The 16840-nt window shown below is 38.7% G+C and overlaps 1 protein-coding gene across 1 annotated transcript in view; it reads left to right on the top strand.

Annotated features, from left to right (window-relative positions):
- robo3 (roundabout, axon guidance receptor, homolog 3 (Drosophila)) overlaps window positions 1–16840 on the top strand; it is a 77775-nt gene that overhangs the window by 56841 nt on the left and 4094 nt on the right. Inside the window, exons 11-24 of the mRNA XM_016483097.1 lie at window positions 2486–2567; window positions 2898–3066; window positions 6938–7104; window positions 8922–9043; window positions 9158–9374; window positions 10232–10356; window positions 10968–11145; window positions 11389–11616; window positions 11878–11917; window positions 12023–12162; window positions 12284–12559; window positions 12956–13100; window positions 15507–15728; window positions 16431–16615. Of these exons, the coding sequence (XP_016338583.1) occupies window positions 2486–2567; window positions 2898–3066; window positions 6938–7104; window positions 8922–9043; window positions 9158–9374; window positions 10232–10356; window positions 10968–11145; window positions 11389–11616; window positions 11878–11917; window positions 12023–12162; window positions 12284–12559; window positions 12956–13100; window positions 15507–15728; window positions 16431–16615 (2296 nt within the window). The remainder of the gene's footprint in view (window positions 1–2485; window positions 2568–2897; window positions 3067–6937; window positions 7105–8921; window positions 9044–9157; window positions 9375–10231; window positions 10357–10967; window positions 11146–11388; window positions 11617–11877; window positions 11918–12022; window positions 12163–12283; window positions 12560–12955; window positions 13101–15506; window positions 15729–16430; window positions 16616–16840) is intronic.

Raw genomic sequence — 16840 nt, 5'->3', positions numbered from 1 at the left:
GAACTTGAAAGACTCAGTTCCCATTCATAGTAATTGCACAGAAAAGAGCGACCAGCACATTCTTCAAAATATCATCTTTTGTGTTCCACAGAAGAAAGAAAGTCATACAGGTTTGGAATGACATGGGGGTGAGTAAACGATGCCAGACGTTTCATTCATAGTTGAGCTATCCCTTTAAATAAGTAGAGGATGCAAATGCATATTATCAAAATATTTATCTCCCTATTTCCTTTTCCACTCATGCATTTTTAAGTGTGTGTTTAGCGCTGAACCCAGAGCTGCCATCTATGATTAATCAGTCGATGCCCAGTTGCTTACCTCTCTGAGCTCTTCCAGCTTTCCACCAATGACTAGCCAGCACAGCAGAGGTCTAACCAATGAGGTTATCCACTAAAAGAGGAAGAGGTCACAGAGAAAACTGTTTCTACACCTTGTGTTTCCTCTTCTCCTCCTCCCAAGAGAGATTCATAAGTGACCAAAATAACACTCTCAACAACACACTCCTGTACTGCCTGAGGATATAAAGCTACTCTTCAGTACATGGGTTCAGTTTCAGACGAGACTTTTTCTGGCTTTTCTACTAATATCTGTTGTTTACGTCAGCTGCTGTTTAATTCACGCTAACATGCATTATGCTACATACAAATGAGATTAAGATGAAACAGACACATCACAAGTAAGCAGACAGCAATTCGAGGTCATGGTGTGTGGATGTATGTGTACATCACAGATGAGTCAAATCCTCAGATGTGTCATTGGTGCCCCTGAGCTGTCAGCACTATTAGATCGCTGTCATGGAGAGAGAGAAAGAGAAAAGCTTTACTACATCTCTCACTGTCGTAAGCAATTTCTGCCTGACTTCTCCCCTCGGCCCTGTGGTAAAAATGTAATGCCCCTCGCCCTCCCCACCGCTCACCAGTTTGTCTTTGTATTTCCTTTTTCTTCCTGCACATTCAGTTCACCCATGCTAACTCAAATGATAGACACAAATATGTTAAATCAAATGGACAGATGAAAATTCACTTGGGTTCCCACAATGGAAAGATTTTTATAGACTTACGGAGACACTAGTATGAAAACAATCTCAAACTCTGATGGATTCATCTGATTAAGCTGTTCAGCGTGGTTTGCTATTTTAAAGTGTTTAATGGGTTAGACAGTTGCATATTGATTTCTGTCTAATGTTATTTGCATACACTACCATTCAAAAGTTTGAAGTCAGTAAGATTTATTTATTGATTTAATTCTAATGCATTACATTGATAAAATGTCACAATAAAGACATTTATAAATTTTTCTATTTCAAATAAATGCTGTTCTTTTGAACTGTCTATTCATCAAATAATCCAGAAAAAATGTATGAAATGTAAACGTTTCCACAAAACACAACTGTCTTCAACATTGATAATAAGAAATGTCTCTTGAGCACCAGATTAGCATATTATAATTATTTCCGAAAGATCATGTGACACTGAAGACTGGAGTAATGAAGACTGGAGTGATGATGAAAATTTAGCTTCGCTATCACAAAAATAAATTACATTTAAGATATGGAAAACGCATTTGAAAATACAATTTGCAATTCCTTTTGAAAATAGTCCGGAATATCGTTCCATACAAGTGCTCCATCATCACCTTTATGTGTCTTTATCCTTATATATATATATATATATATATATATATATATATATAATTTAAAGTACAATAAAGGCAGTCAAAACTAACAAAAGAGCAACAATATATAAGTGCAAATGACAAGTCTCGGTTAGCCTAACGCAGTACACATAGCAAGGTGTATATATATATATATATATATATATATATATAATTTAAAAAACAGACTTTTTAAATGGTAGTGTATATTAGTGTGGTAGTAATGGGGTTCGACTGTTAAACTGACAATTGATTTCAATGGAATTTGCTGTTAGCATGTTGCTAAACTAATTATGTCATACTCTAATAAGCATGGAAATACATTATGCACACAAATATTGAATAAAACTCTACTATAATTAGATTTAACTATTTCTTTCATACTTTTCAGCATTGAATGAATTACACATATTTGTATTAGAAATAAGGAGATTTTCTCAACTCGTCTACCGTCTTGAATGTATTTTTTATGCATGTGTCGCAATGCACTGCGGGTCTTCATTCTTTGTGAAAGATGCAGTTTATAGGTTGCCTGTTATAGAAGTAATTATTTTGTCTCTGCATTTGGGTACATGCCTATGATGCTGTAAAAAATATGCCAACATACGAGATCACTAGGTTTCACAACAGCACATTATTTTCTTCCTGTCTCTAACTTCAATAGTAATAGGAAAAAATAACTGTTGATCCTGTATTACTGCGAAATAATAGGCAATTTCGAGGAATTTGTGCTCATTTGTCAAGATTTCCACGCTGCTCCAAGCGGAGTGAGGCAATGCATTGTGCTCGAGTTTATCCATACAAATGCTGACCCTGAGCCTGCTGTTGCTAGGAAACGGACTCCGGGGCCTACACGTGTGTTGCCTCCAGTTTGAGTGGAGAGACGAGCTGGAGTGGTGTACTCACAGTAAAAGGTAAAAAAACACACACAAGTGCTCCATCATCACCTTTATGTGTCTTTATCCTTGACAAACTGCATCATATCATCTTCAAACTGAGGGAGCCGCTTCCATTGCAAGTTTGCTCAGTAGATACATGCGTCCATTTACTAGAGTAGTGCTGACCTGAGGTCAGATTTTTCCTGTTCAGTATTGATTTCTGTTATAATGTCCTATAAATCTAGACTAATATGGAAACAGCAAGAGTTTTCTGATATATTCTGCAAACAGAACCATAGCTCACAGAATGATAACTTTAACCAATATGAAGACGGCATGCTTATATTTCTAATCTTATCTTTACAGAGAGTGGCGGTCTCTCTGTACCCCCGGTTTCAGAGCCCTACCAGCTTCCCGGTCCACCCCAGAAGCCTGTAGTAACTGATGTGACCCGTAACAGCGTGACCCTGACCTGGCAACCGAACGCACATGAAGGCGGAGCGGCTGTCACCTCTTACATCATTGAGGCTTTCAGGTGAGCTGGCGCACTCTGTAAGCGTCTCCATTCTGCTCCCTTCCTGTTTGTTTTCCTTCCTAGCCAAGATAATATTGTTTCTTGCCAGAGGCTACTACAGGGGTCTATTCTTCATTTTTGATTAATTCACTGTCACTATCTTAGCGTCGCTGGTCAGCCGTGACAGACGGGCTAATACCACCGCGTGGCTGCCCCGTCCCTGACCCCTTTCCCCCGCACTACTGCTCCTCACAGTCATGCGAGGGCAGCTACATCCTGTGCTTACATATCACATCCTGCCTCCTACAAGAATCACTCCCCTCAGGCGGCAACCTACTGCCAGAAAGATCTAAATTAATTGCAACTGTATTGGTGTTCTACAATTGAATTTCAGACATGGACTGGAGAACTCTGGCATATTTAAAGGGGATATAGTTTATGAATTACTGAATTATTCTATACATTTAGGTTTCTTGTGGCAGTTTAGTAATCTAGCTTTACTTGAGCAGTTAGGGCAGAGGGCAGTTATGAGCACATAGTTTTGTATGGAAGCCCGTTTCCGCCACTGAATTAAAAAAAAAAGAAAAAAGTTAATTGTTAGTTTTTATTTCACAATTCTGACTTTTTTTTTCTCAGAATTGCATGATATAAACTCGCATATGCGAGTTATAAAGTCAGAATTGTGAGATATAATTCCGAGTTTATATCTTGCAATTCAGATTTTTTTCTCTCGCAATTCTGACTTTGTGAGTTATAAAGTCCAATTCTGATGGGGAAAAAAAAATGATATGTTGCAATTCTGAGAAATAAACTCAGAATTGTGAGATATAAACTCACAATTCTGAGTTTATTTCTCAGAATTGCAACTTTATATCATGCAATTCTGACTTATTTTCTAAGAATTTCCGTTTAAATCTCGCATTTTTTACTTTTTTCTCAAATTGCCAGTTTATATCTCGCAATTCTGACTTTATAGCTTTATAAAATTTTGAGAAAAAAGTCAGAATTTTTAGATGTAAACTCACAATTGCGAGAAAAAAGTCAGAATTATGAGATAAAAAGTCACAATTACCTTATTTATTTTATTTTTTATAAGTGGCGGAAACGGGCTTCCATAGTTTTGGCATAATAACAATTTCTGAATTATTTTATTTCAACATAGTTTTTATAAATATATATATATATATATAATATCGTCTGATAAATGACTAAATAAATAAATAAATAAATAAATGTGCTTGGTGAACCCGGTTATACACAATAATGGAGCTTCAATGTCTGTGACAGTCATGGCAAAATAATTAACATGGTGTCAGAATAATTGGAGCAGTGAGATTATTTAAAAAAGCATTTGCTTGGAACAACTGAAAAGAAATATATATATATAAAAAAAAAAATATCAATGAAATATAATATAATTAAAATATATATAAGTGTGTGTGTGTGTGTGTGTGTGTGTGCTTGCGTGCCTGTGTTTACTTGTTTGCAGTTATTTGATGAAGGCCCATTTTTGGATCTTGTACCTACAGTACCAGGCTCATCTGGTTTAATTCAGTTAATTCAGTCATTTTTAACACATTTTCTGAATTTGATTTTGCTTTCTAGACTAATCGATTAATCGTGCTTATTTTATTCTCTTGGCAGTTCTAATAGGATACATATATAAAAAAAATCTTCTGTTTTTACTTTCATACAATGAGTTAAAAATATATATGCTTTCAACTTTAAAGTATTTGTGAGTAAAACATGGAAACTATTTATTTTGTAACGATTTGCTTTAATATGATCAAAAAGCCAATTATATAATTAGTAATTAGTTTAATCTCACACAATATAAATGGGTTTGTAATACATAAAAAACAAGCTTTTTTATTTTCTAAAAGAGTTCCTCATACAGGGATCATCATATTTGAGTGTCCAGGGCATCAAAAAAAATAAAAAAATAAAATAAATCCTTGCACTTGCTGTTTTAGGTTTTGTTCAGTCTGCCAGAGGTTTGTTCATAGAAGCATAGCTTAAGAAATATTCTCACTGATAGCTGAGGGTCTCAGTATGACATGCTAATGAATTCAAATGTAGTCCAAACAGACACTTCTTTAAGCTATTGTAGGCTGGCTGAAATGGGGCTACCTCTAATTACAGAACCAAGGTCCTGCAGTCCTTAGAGGGAGGGCAGACAGCAAACGGGATATTCAGCAACGAAGATGAAGAGAGCCACACACACACACATTTTCATTCTTTCTCTACTTCATATACACACACTATGTCTCTGTCCTCTCCCTTGCCCCCCTGGGTAACAGTTAGCATGGCCCCACATCCTTAAAATTGATTCTTTATCGAGTGCTGTGGGGCTGAAAGGGGTGTTTGCTATAAAATTTCCTTCCCTGAGGTGCTGTGGAACACGGAGCACAGGGAAAAGGAGGTGGAGAACAAGTGAGGGATGGAAAAGAACTGAGATTGAGGATGAGGAGGATTTAGGCTGTTGACACCTCGATACAGGGATAAAAAGGTTTATGTTGTGGCCCACTTTTGGAATATATGCATGCACATTTATGCAGGTGTTTATAACAGCCCAATCACGGTCTTGCTGGAGAAAAGGGAATTGTCTGTGCCTCAGCCTTTCCCTGTTTCTTCCATCCCAGCTGATAGCAAAGTGACCTTGGGTTTATCGCTCCTATCGGTGGGCTGCTGAAGGAATATTTACGAGGTTCCCAGCATTTATGGCTTGGCCTAATTGTGCAGGTCAGGCTTTTATTGGCTTTGTGTCTGCGGCAGGAGTTGCCACTGGGGAAAAATAAACCTTGAACACACCGCACACGACCGCTGCTCTAAACAAGGATGATGGTTAACCACAGACAAGTGAAGAGGAATATCCCAAAGCCTTCTGGCACAGACAGATGTCTGTGCTTAACGTTCGTTGTTTATTAGATGGGGATGCATGTTGTTGAATGAATCTTGCCCACCTGTATGCCACATCTAAGTAGCTCTCTTGGTTCTCATTAAGTCAAGTTCATATTCCTGTATGCTTAGGTGTGATCTGGATGTTAATAAAAAGCTGTGTTCCTAAATTGAGAGAATCCGTCAATGTTTTCAGTTTGTTTAATACAATCTCATTTAAGTATCCAAGGTGTTATTTATTACATGCGCTGCATTATGACAAGCCTAGTCTGTGCCATAAATAAATCTATCACTGCAGAGATATTTTTCTAGTCATGCCACGCACTGTCAAGCCAAAGGCTACAAGAATAGCATCACAGAAGAGCTGGGTCATTAAACAGACACATGTAATGACAATCAAAAGAGTGCAGATAAACATCTATGACATTGACTTTGCTATTAAACCCTCCTCTCTCTAATGCCGTGCAACAGCTTCAGGACAAATGTAGGACAAAACATTTGTGTGTTGATGTTTTATTCAGATTGAGCTGTATGAATCTGCTGGTTTTGATATTGTAGAGCATAAATAAACACGCATGGAATTAATGTGACGTGACATGTGACATGTGGCCAAGTATGGTGACCCATACTCGGAATTAGTGCTCTGCATTTATCCCATCCAAAGTGCACACACACAGCAGTGAACACACACACACACCGTGAACACACACCCGGAGCAGTGGGCAGCCATTTTTTGCTGTGGCGCCCGGGGAGCAGTTGGGGGTTCGGTGCCTTGCTCAAGGGCACCTCAGTCATGGTATTGAAGGTGGAGAGAGCGTTGTACATTCACTCCCCCCACCTACAATCCATGCTGGTACTCGAACCCGCAACCTTTGGGTTACGAGTCCGACTCTTTAACCATTAGGCCACGACTTCCCCATAATGTGGATGCAAATGTGATGAATAATTAATGTAGTAATATAATCTCTATAATCTTTCTGTCTATTTTTTTCAGCCAATCAGCAGGCAGTACTTGGCAGACGGTTGCAGATTTTGTGAAACTGGAGAAGCACACGGTCACTGGACTGTCGCCGAATACCATTTACCTGTTCATTGTGCGTGCGGTCAATGCTTACGGCCTGAGTGACCCCAGCCCCATCTCAGAGCCCGTACGCACACAAGGTCTGTACGCTGGAGACCAATCAATTTTATGAGATCTTTAAAAATGTGTGAACGTGTAATACAAATTATATGTTGTATAACTGTTATTTAAGTATACAAACAAATTACATGAGAAGAGCAAAATAATAGTGCCTGTTATAATACAGATTATATATTAATCAATTCCATTCAATGTGGATTGGATCTAATCATGAAAGGCAGAAGAAAAATATTGTATATCTATTTTGTCTATATTTTAATTTAATTTTAATTAAAATCTACAAAAATGAAATCAAGTACAACAAAATACCGTGATATATAAGCATTTTACAATAAAAAAATAAATTAAATATATATATATATATATATATATATATTGACTTGATTGATTGACTTTATTAATCCCAAAGGACACAATAAATAAATGAATAAAATAAAATACTGCATTTCATAAAGCACCCCTTTGTTTCAAGCATCAAAGTAAACAATACTCCATAATTAACATAATTACAATATACAATTAAAATTCAACATCAGTATCTAATATGACATTGATTATACAATCTAATAGCTGTTGGTAAAAATAACTTTCTATATCGTTCCTTGTAACACAGAGGCTGAATTAATCTTGAGCTAAAAGAACTCACACAAGCTCGAACTTTATATATTATATAAATGTTTTTCCATATTACCTTAATTTTTCACATAAAATAATGTCACAAAAAGTGAACTTGGTTATCTTTAATCAAAATAAAATGCATTATTTTTTTGGGTTGTTTTTTTGATAAAATATTACCTTTTCTTGACTTAATGATTTTGTCAGTTTTCTTCATTCATTCATTCACTTTATTTATAGAGCACTTTACAACTGCACCTGCAGACCAAAGTGCTGTACAATAAAAAAAAATAAAAAAAACACTTCATTAAAACACACGACTTAAAACAACACAGATCCTACTAACAACAAAGACTATTCTTGATGTATTCTATTAAATAAACATTACTTACACTATCAGAAAAAGAAAAATATATATATATTTTATATTTTTATTTTAACAATGTAATCAATATTCTATTATAAAAGTATGAATCATCAAGCTTGTGATGTACTGTTTTTAAGCATTTTACATTTATTCCAAAACAATAACTCAAGGCAGTAACAATTTAAACAATATATTATGTTTATGAACTTATGTTCAGCTATTCTTTTTAATAGTTAACTTTTAACTACTTTTGCAATTTTCGGTTCATCAGTCATCAAAGCATGGTAAATATTTTCACAGACACAGATTTACCTTAAATTTCATCAAGCTGATTACTCACTAAAAACTCCCACAGGTCATGTTTTCATGCCATTTTAAGTCCTATTTTGATGTAACAAAGTGGTTATATCTAAGTGTGTTATATCTAAGTGTGTGAGTTGTTTACTTACTTTTTTAATTAGCCTTCCAAGTAGCTATGTTTCCATCCACCTATTTTTATGTACATTTTGGGATATCGCATAAAAATCGCTGGATGGAAATGCCAAGATGCGCATAAATTCTAAAAATGCGTATAAAAAACTTGTAGGATAAATTTGGTATCCAATGTAGAAAACGTGCATAAACTGACGGAAACACTTCTACTGTATAAATTCCTTAATGTGCATCAAAAAAGACGTGACTTTGCAATGGGACAGCATAAAACTGGACCAACCAATAAAACACTTCATTAAAACACACGACTTAAAACAACACAGATCCTACTAACAACAAAGACTATTCTTGATGTATTCTATATTCATACAGACACACAATTTAAAGATGTTAATATTGGATGTTTTTTGTTGTCTTTTGCAGATGTCAGTCCTACAGGTCAAGGTGTGGACCATCGACAGGTGCAGAGGGAGCTGGGAGAGATGGCTGTGCAGCTTCATGAACCAGCGCTGTTGACGGCATCCAGCATGAAGATCAGCTGGAACGTGAGTGCTGCTAATATTTGCCCTCCAAATCAGCCCCTCGCCGGCCTTATGATTCTCCTGCCACCTCACTTTATCTAATTTTTCTGTCTCGGTCTCCCTCTTTCCATCTGTCAGGTCGATCGTCAGTCTCAGTACATCCAGGGTTATCGTTTGCTTTATCGTCCTGTCGGCGGCTCCTGGTCCCAGCAGGAAGTGAAAGCTGCAACAGAGCGTAGCGCTGTCATCGCTAACCTGCTCAAAGGCACGGAGTACGAGATTAAAATACGACCCTACTTTAACGAATTCCAGGGCATGGACAGCCGCCCGTTAACGTTTCGCACGCCAGAGGAGGGTGAGATATCTGCAGCTCTTTCCCTGAGGCACATCAAAAAAGACATGTGACTTTGCGATGGGATAACTTGACTAACCAGCGGACCGATCTTGTTGCACAGCATCTGAAATGCTAGTTTTGTCATTCTAAAATGCTTGAGCAAAGTCTCGTCAAAGTGCTTCGTTATAATTAACTACCAAAACTGCGCTCCTAAACAGCAGGCTCAGAAAATAAGATAACATGACCGCATTTTGTCTGCATGCTCTGAAGCTTGTAATTTATTGTATACAAAAAGGATTAGATATAGTGCCTTCTCCTACTGCAGCAAATTAAAATTTCTTCATGATATTTAGCGAAAGTTAATCATGAAGTGACTATTTTGATATCTTCAACTCACTGGATGGAAACGGTGCTTTATTCGCAAATGTTTTATCGTCAGTCTCAGTACATCCAGGGTTATCGTTTGCTTTATCGTCCTGTCGGCGGCTCCTGGTCCCAGCAGGAAGTGAAAGCTGCAACAGAGCGTAGCGCTGTCATCGCTAACCTGCTCAAAGGCACGGAGTACGAGATTAAAATACGACCCTACTTTAACGAATTCCAGGGCATGGACAGCCGCCCGTTAACGTTTCGCACGCCAGAGGAGGGTGAGATATCTGCAGCTCTTTCAGTTTCCATTTGATGCACTTCAATTTAATTTCGTTCTAATCAATTCAATTCGGGTTCATTCAGCCCAGCCCGACTCAATTCTGTTCTGTTGTACATAATACGAAGATGAATCGCTTCATTCAAGCAAATAAAATTATGGAGAGGGCTAATGTAGATTTACTATTAAGGACACTCACTTTTCAAAATGTAATTTTAATTGAATTCTCTTCCAGTTCCCAGTGCACCCCCTCATGCTGTAACCGTGGCAACAGTCAAGTTCAGCAACAGCTCAAGCCTCAGTGTATCATGGCAGCCTCCTCCCACTGAGATGCAAAATGGAGTCATTCAAGAGTATAAGGTATATTGTAGATTGCAAAAGTCATTCAACAAAACAAACTTAGTATATCCCAACCTGACACGTTGCAAAAAGTAACTTGTGAAAGTAAAAAATGCTGCATGATATGTCACAATACAGTCAGCAGATTATTTGATTTGATTATTAATGTTTTATATATAAGCGACAATTTTGTTATCTTCAACTCACTGGATGGAAACGGTGCTTTATTCGCAAATGTTTTATGCAATATTCCAGTTTTGCACACGTTTAATTTGTAAGTTTGGGTGGAAACATAGCTACTAACGCCGTTATATTGTTCATTCAGACTGATTCATGAACGTGGACAAACACAAGAGGCAGGATTTATATCACGATGGAGGCATTGTTTCCTCTCACATGACTTTCCCCCATTAATTCTCAGTTACCCCCCTGCAAACTCACTGCACGCTATATGGGGTCTGTTAAAACTCAAGTGGGCTCAGGGGAGACGAGAGAGATATGGACTCCCGCTCGAACTTTTCCAGCTAGTGTCTTTCTTGGTGTCTTCTGCAGATGTGAGTCTTACAGATCAAGGACCAGGTTAGGGCACTTAAGTATTTTTAAGTTCAGATCTAAGTGTTATCTCTTTTCAGGTTTGGTGTCTGGGTAACGACTCTCAGACGCGCTACCACATCAATCAGACGGTGGATGGAAGCGTGCTGACAACTTTATTAAAGGGGCTTTTACCCGGCGTGTTGTACCAGGTGGAGGTGGCAGCAGTGACCAGTGCAGGAGTGGGCACGCGCAGCCAGCCCGTATCTGTGCTTATCAGTGAGTATTCGCTGAAAAACCAGCCATGACTATTAAACTGAAAGAATTAAAGAGTAGAGTGATGGGCTTGTGGAGTTGAAGTACAAAAAAATTGTGTAAATTCTCTTTGATTGCTTTTTAAAGTCCCGCTGTGAGACTAAATTGCTTAATTCTTTCCAATAAGCTGAGTCCTATTAAGACATTCTGTCTGAGTAACACTTTGATCTGTCTTTGCTCTCTTTTCGTTCTCTCTCTCCTTTTCAGAATTGCCCGCAGAGCAGCCTACAGTCACAGGTGGAGGCAGCGAATCTGACGAGAATGTAAGTCTGGCTGAGCAGATCACAGACGTAGTGAAGCAGCCTGCCTTCATCGCAGGCATTGGCGGGGCATGCTGGGTAATCCTTATGGGATTCAGCGTGTGGATCTACTGCAGACGGAAGAAGAGAAAAGAGCTCAGCCATTACACAGCATCATTTGCATACACACCTGCGGGTATGCATGCACATATCACACCAAATGACATTTGACATTAAATTATGATTTTACTATTTGATGTATACAAAATGATGATGATACTATTTAGTTTTAGTAATTTTAGTACCAAAACTTGTTTTTTTTTAGTAAGGTGCCAAGACATCTTTTATATTTTTTATAGTTTATTTTGTTTCAGCTTTATTTCAGTTAATGGAAATAATTTTTAATAGTCTTGAGTTTTAGTTAACAATCACAACACTTTCTTTCATCTCTCTACAGTTGGTTTCTCACATGGTGAAAGTTCTGGACTTAATGGAAGGTAAATGGCACTTTTAGCTTCTTAAGCATCAATTCAGAGTGTAAATACAGTGACTTTAGTTCATTCTATAGTTATTGATATTTTTGGATATGTCTGGATATCTAGGCCTGGTATGCTGGGTGCTAACATGGGAAATTACCCGTGGCTGGCTGATTCTTGGCCAACTACCAATCTCGTGCACAGCGGGAAAGACTCTGTCAACTGCTGTACGTCTAAACATGACACCCCGGAGAGATACTATAATGGTAAGACTTGCTTTTATAGAGCAACACCACCGGCTGTACAGTTAAATTAATTTAACACTAAGTTTCCACAGCACAGAGTCTCATTAATTAAACCCTAATTAATTTACCGTCGCTTCCTCAGAGGCGGGAATCTCTAATTACCTCAACCAAAACGAGAAGTACAGCACAGACTCCAACGAAGGCCCCATCTATAGCACCATTGATCCCACCAGCGAGGACCTGCGCAATTTCTCTGCTCAGTTCTCTCAACATACCACTCCCTACGCCAGCACTCCCATCATGCCTTTCACCAACCAGGCACCCTGCAGCCCTGAACAAGATGGCAGCCACTGGATGACTCAGCCTGGAACCTCCAATGTTCAGTATGCTCAGCCAGACCGCTCCAAGACTGATAACGGTATTTTTCCAGTCTTATCTGTTCCCTTCGGTGCTAATACAAATGTTGTGCTTGGCTGTGTTACTTTAGTATTTTTTATATACTTTTATAGTGCTTTGATTTTTACATTTTTAGTTTTCATTTCAATTTTAGTTTTAGTCATTTTGTTATGTGCTTTTGTAATTCTGTATTAGTTTTTTAATGTTTTAATTTAGCTTTAATTTATATTTTTAGTCATTTTAGTACTTAAACTTATTTCAGTTAGCTGCTATGTCAATGTTTCTATTTTTCTTAACATTTTATTTTAGGTTTATTTCAATTTCCTAAAATTAATTTTTTATTTAATTTTAACTTTAGTTAACAAAAAAAATGCTTAATATATCTGTTTTGTTATTCACAAAATTCGCTTTCCTACAGTAAAACAACCAAAGCAGAAGTTGATGGGGAAGCCGGTGAAAACGCCATCTCTCAACTGGATGGATGCGTTGCCGCCACCACCTCTCTCTGGAGATCTGGACGAGTGTGAAGAGGAAGATGATAATGAACTAATCCAGGACATGGGGTAAAGTTCACTGGAAGGCTATAGATTTAGCTCAGCGCTGCGCCAGCTGAACCAGCCTGAAAAATAATGTTAGCATTTGATTTAAAGGTGACATATCATGAAAATCTGACTTTTCCAGGTTTTAAGTGCTATAATCAGGTCCCTGGTGCATCTGCCAACCAAGGAAACGTGAAAAAGATTAACCCGATCACTTTGTTTTGGTAAGCCTTTTTCTGCAAGCATCTGAGAAAACGAGCGAGTCTGATTTCGCTCCCTTGGTGACGTGGCAAAGGGAGCTCATTATAATATTACCGCCCCTTAATCTGTAAGTTTACACCTACGGCGCCATCATTTTGATTTCGCAAGCGACAACGGTGTACCAGTTCTAATGCCATGGCGAAAGTTTGAGCAAATCATGCTAACTGTCTGTCTTTGGCTGCACAGACGAGCACAGCTGTTTACCTTCACAGACATAACCGACTGTTTTTGTAACTCGTGTGTTTTTAACTTAAACTTAGTACTCACATGCTGTGACAGCAGCTTTCTGTCCATGTGCTTCGGATGTGTGCGCTCAGAAAACCTTAAATCTGAAGTTTAAACTCATATGGTTTATAACGCATGATTTCAGCGCGATAAACATGATAATCAGAACCAAAGCAGATGTTTTTAGCAGATACCAGCTGTAAAGGCGCAGCTCTATTCTGAAAAAGGGGGTGGGGAGCAGCAGCTCATTTGCATTTAAAGACACAGGCCTGAAAAACAGCTTGTTTCTGCTTCCACTCAAAATAGGCATTTTCAAAATTATATAATAAATGATCTGTGGAGTATTTTGAGCTGAAACTTCACAGACACATTCTGGGGACACCAGAGACTTATATTACATATTGTAGAAAGGGGCATAATATGTCACCTTTAAACTAAAAAGCCAAAATTTTGATACTGATAGTGATTTGACTATTTGAAGTCAGTTAAATAGGTCAGTTAATAGCTGCCCAGAAAGTGTCTCAATCAGGACTTTGGCAGACAAAACAAACCTCAAGTCTCTCCCCAAGTTCACACACACAATTTCAGCAATTCATTTTAGTTTTTAACTTAATTTCCATGTCTACAAGACGACATCTTTTACCAATTTGCAGCATTCTGGCTAGCTGGGAACATGGCCTTACTTAGCCTTCTGGACAAAGTTTTGCTGATTGTTCCAGGAACAGTCTCAGAATTCTCAGGGCCAGAGTGGTTTGATTGCTGTTGACAAGGCTGTATATAGAGGCTAACAAAGTTAGCGATATTCTACTCTTGAATCTGGCCTGTTTCCTCATGACGGCCTGACTGAATTATGTTTTCTTTTCCTGGTCTGTATCGCATTAGTTCCTTGTTAGAGAAGTGCACGGTCAGCAGTAGCCGCAGAATGCCCCGGCCGCGGGCGCTGACGGGTAGAGACACTCTTATTGCTTTCTGCCGCCACTTCAGCCCAATGGCTGCCTGTGAGGGGCACTAACAAGGGCGAGTCACATTAGCCGCAGCGGTTAACCAGCCCTGGCTCACAGTGGAGATCCGTGAATCCGATAACCTTGACATAGCCTCCCGCAGTAACCGCATTAGCCAGTGATAGGTACAACCCTTCTCAAGTTCCTTCCTCCGAGCGTAAGACGTTGTTCAGGGCACAAGCACGCAATGCAACACTCACAGCCAGACTGGATTTTCATGACTAGTCCTCAAAAATGTGATGAGCTAATGAATCATAAGGTTAACCTTTGTGGCAGCCCGAAGGCAAGAGCATCAGCTCTGTTACTGCAGTATGACTATAATTTTAATAACTCACCCTTCAACTCAGCGAGGCCCAAGAACTCAACAAAAATATCGAGCAACCACATAAACCAAGAGCGTGCCGTTTGTAGGTGTCATTCAGCTCAGCGGTTTGCCCTCAAAGTGCCCAAGGCATAACATTGAGTCAGTGTCACTCCAAATGCCACTGCATTAAACTTCTTTTCCATCGCTCTTGCATGGATTCCGCGAGGGCTAAAAGATCACGCATATTGTTATCTGGAGGCCAGGCTCTCTCTTTTGACACAACAGCAGTAGGAATCAATATGCCACAGGTTGCATTGACCCGGTGATTACTGCAGCAGGCAATCATAATGAGTGTGCCATGATTGATTTAGCACAGAGGTGCTGGAGTTACTTAACCCTCTGCTAAAAATGAGGGAATTTAGTTATAGAGCAGAAATAAAGTCACTTACTCTCCCACTTTAAGTGTGAAGGGCAAGCGAGTGATAAGAAAAGTTAATGTTATATTTATAATAATAGATAAGTGGTGGGTAGAATATGTGCTCTGGCAAATTTGACGTGTTTCAATATGTTTATCATTATTTAGAAAGATTCTAAAGTTATCGACCTGTAAATAATATTGAAACTTTTCTTCTCACTCAGATCCGATGAAGAAGAGTGGTGTCCTCCTCTCCCGGATAGGACTTACCTCATGGACGGTGTGATGGAGGACGGTCCCGCTCCTCCTCCTAGAGGAGAGGCTTCTTCCCCCACCACATCCTACAGCCACCAGTCCACCGCCACCTTAACCCCATCTCCCAGAGACGATGGCCACTGTCACGACATACCACGCTTGCACCAGCTCGAACAGCCACAGATAGCACGGTGAGACACGTAAAACTTCAAATAATATTTCACAATCATTTCGTGCATTAGTATTTTTTGTCAGGTCAGCATTTCAGAGTTTATTTCTCTTTTATTTTCAGCTTTTTTGACAGTTTGAGTTGGGCATTTGTCAACAAGATTTGCTTGCTGTAAACTTTATGATGCATTTCTAAACATAAATTTGATAAGATGCAGCATAAACAACATTTGCTTTAATCTCGAGGCGACGTTCGCTTTAAAATACTTATTAATGTAAGCCATCCTTCATCTTTCAGGAAACTGCTCTCCTGCATTAATAGAATAGTTTATTTGTTTTCATTCTGTTAGGAGAATTTTTACGGTGTTATTATTTGTTCCTGCGTAGAAAACTTGTTATATGAATAATTGATTCCTCTGCAGGTCCGTATTTGTAGATTATCATGGCACAGAGCAAATATTGAGACTCTCATTAAGCTTCCTGCTAGACTGCAGTTGCGCCAAGTTTAGAAAGATCATTTACTTTTACAAAGTGCTGATCTTGGCCTACTGGGTTTTCAATTTAATATGAGTTCATATAATAGTGTTTGTGTGCCTTATTGGCTGCAGATCTGGGTTAAAACAAAGAGATCCATTGAATGGGGCGCATTTCAGTTACTATATATCTAGCAAATTCCATGCTGTCAAACTTTGTTTTAATTGACCAAACATTTTTTTTGTGGACAGCCGGTTGCCATGCGGACCTGTGCCTGTGCCGCTAGCACCAAGCCCCCCTCTAACCCAGTCCAACCCAAACCTGGCGGCCAATCAGGAGTGCCCTGACAACACTGTGCCACACCGCTCAGCACACAAACGGGATCTGAGCCAAGGAGCTGCCCAAAGTGTAGAGAACATCAGCAACACCACACCAGGTGTGTTTCTGTTTCTATACAAACGTGCCACAGAAGTTTTGCTGCTCAAGTAAAATACAACTTTCATGGTCACAGCCAGTGTTGGGCTAGTTACTAAAAGAATGTAATATATTACTCATTACTAGTTACTCCTTTCAAAAGTAATATTGTAACTTTACTTATTACTTTCTGGCAACAGTAATTAGTTACACTACTAGTTACATTACTTTTTCTTCACGCCCCACA

Source organism: Sinocyclocheilus anshuiensis, unplaced genomic scaffold, assembly GCF_001515605.1.
Source record: "Sinocyclocheilus anshuiensis isolate Anshui unplaced genomic scaffold, SAMN03320099.WGS_v1.1 scaffold437, whole genome shotgun sequence".
In the NCBI taxonomy this organism is placed as follows: Eukaryota; Metazoa; Chordata; class Actinopteri; order Cypriniformes; family Cyprinidae; genus Sinocyclocheilus; species Sinocyclocheilus anshuiensis.
Note: the sequence above shows the minus strand (reverse complement) of the source record. Positions and strands in the feature narration are given on the sequence as shown.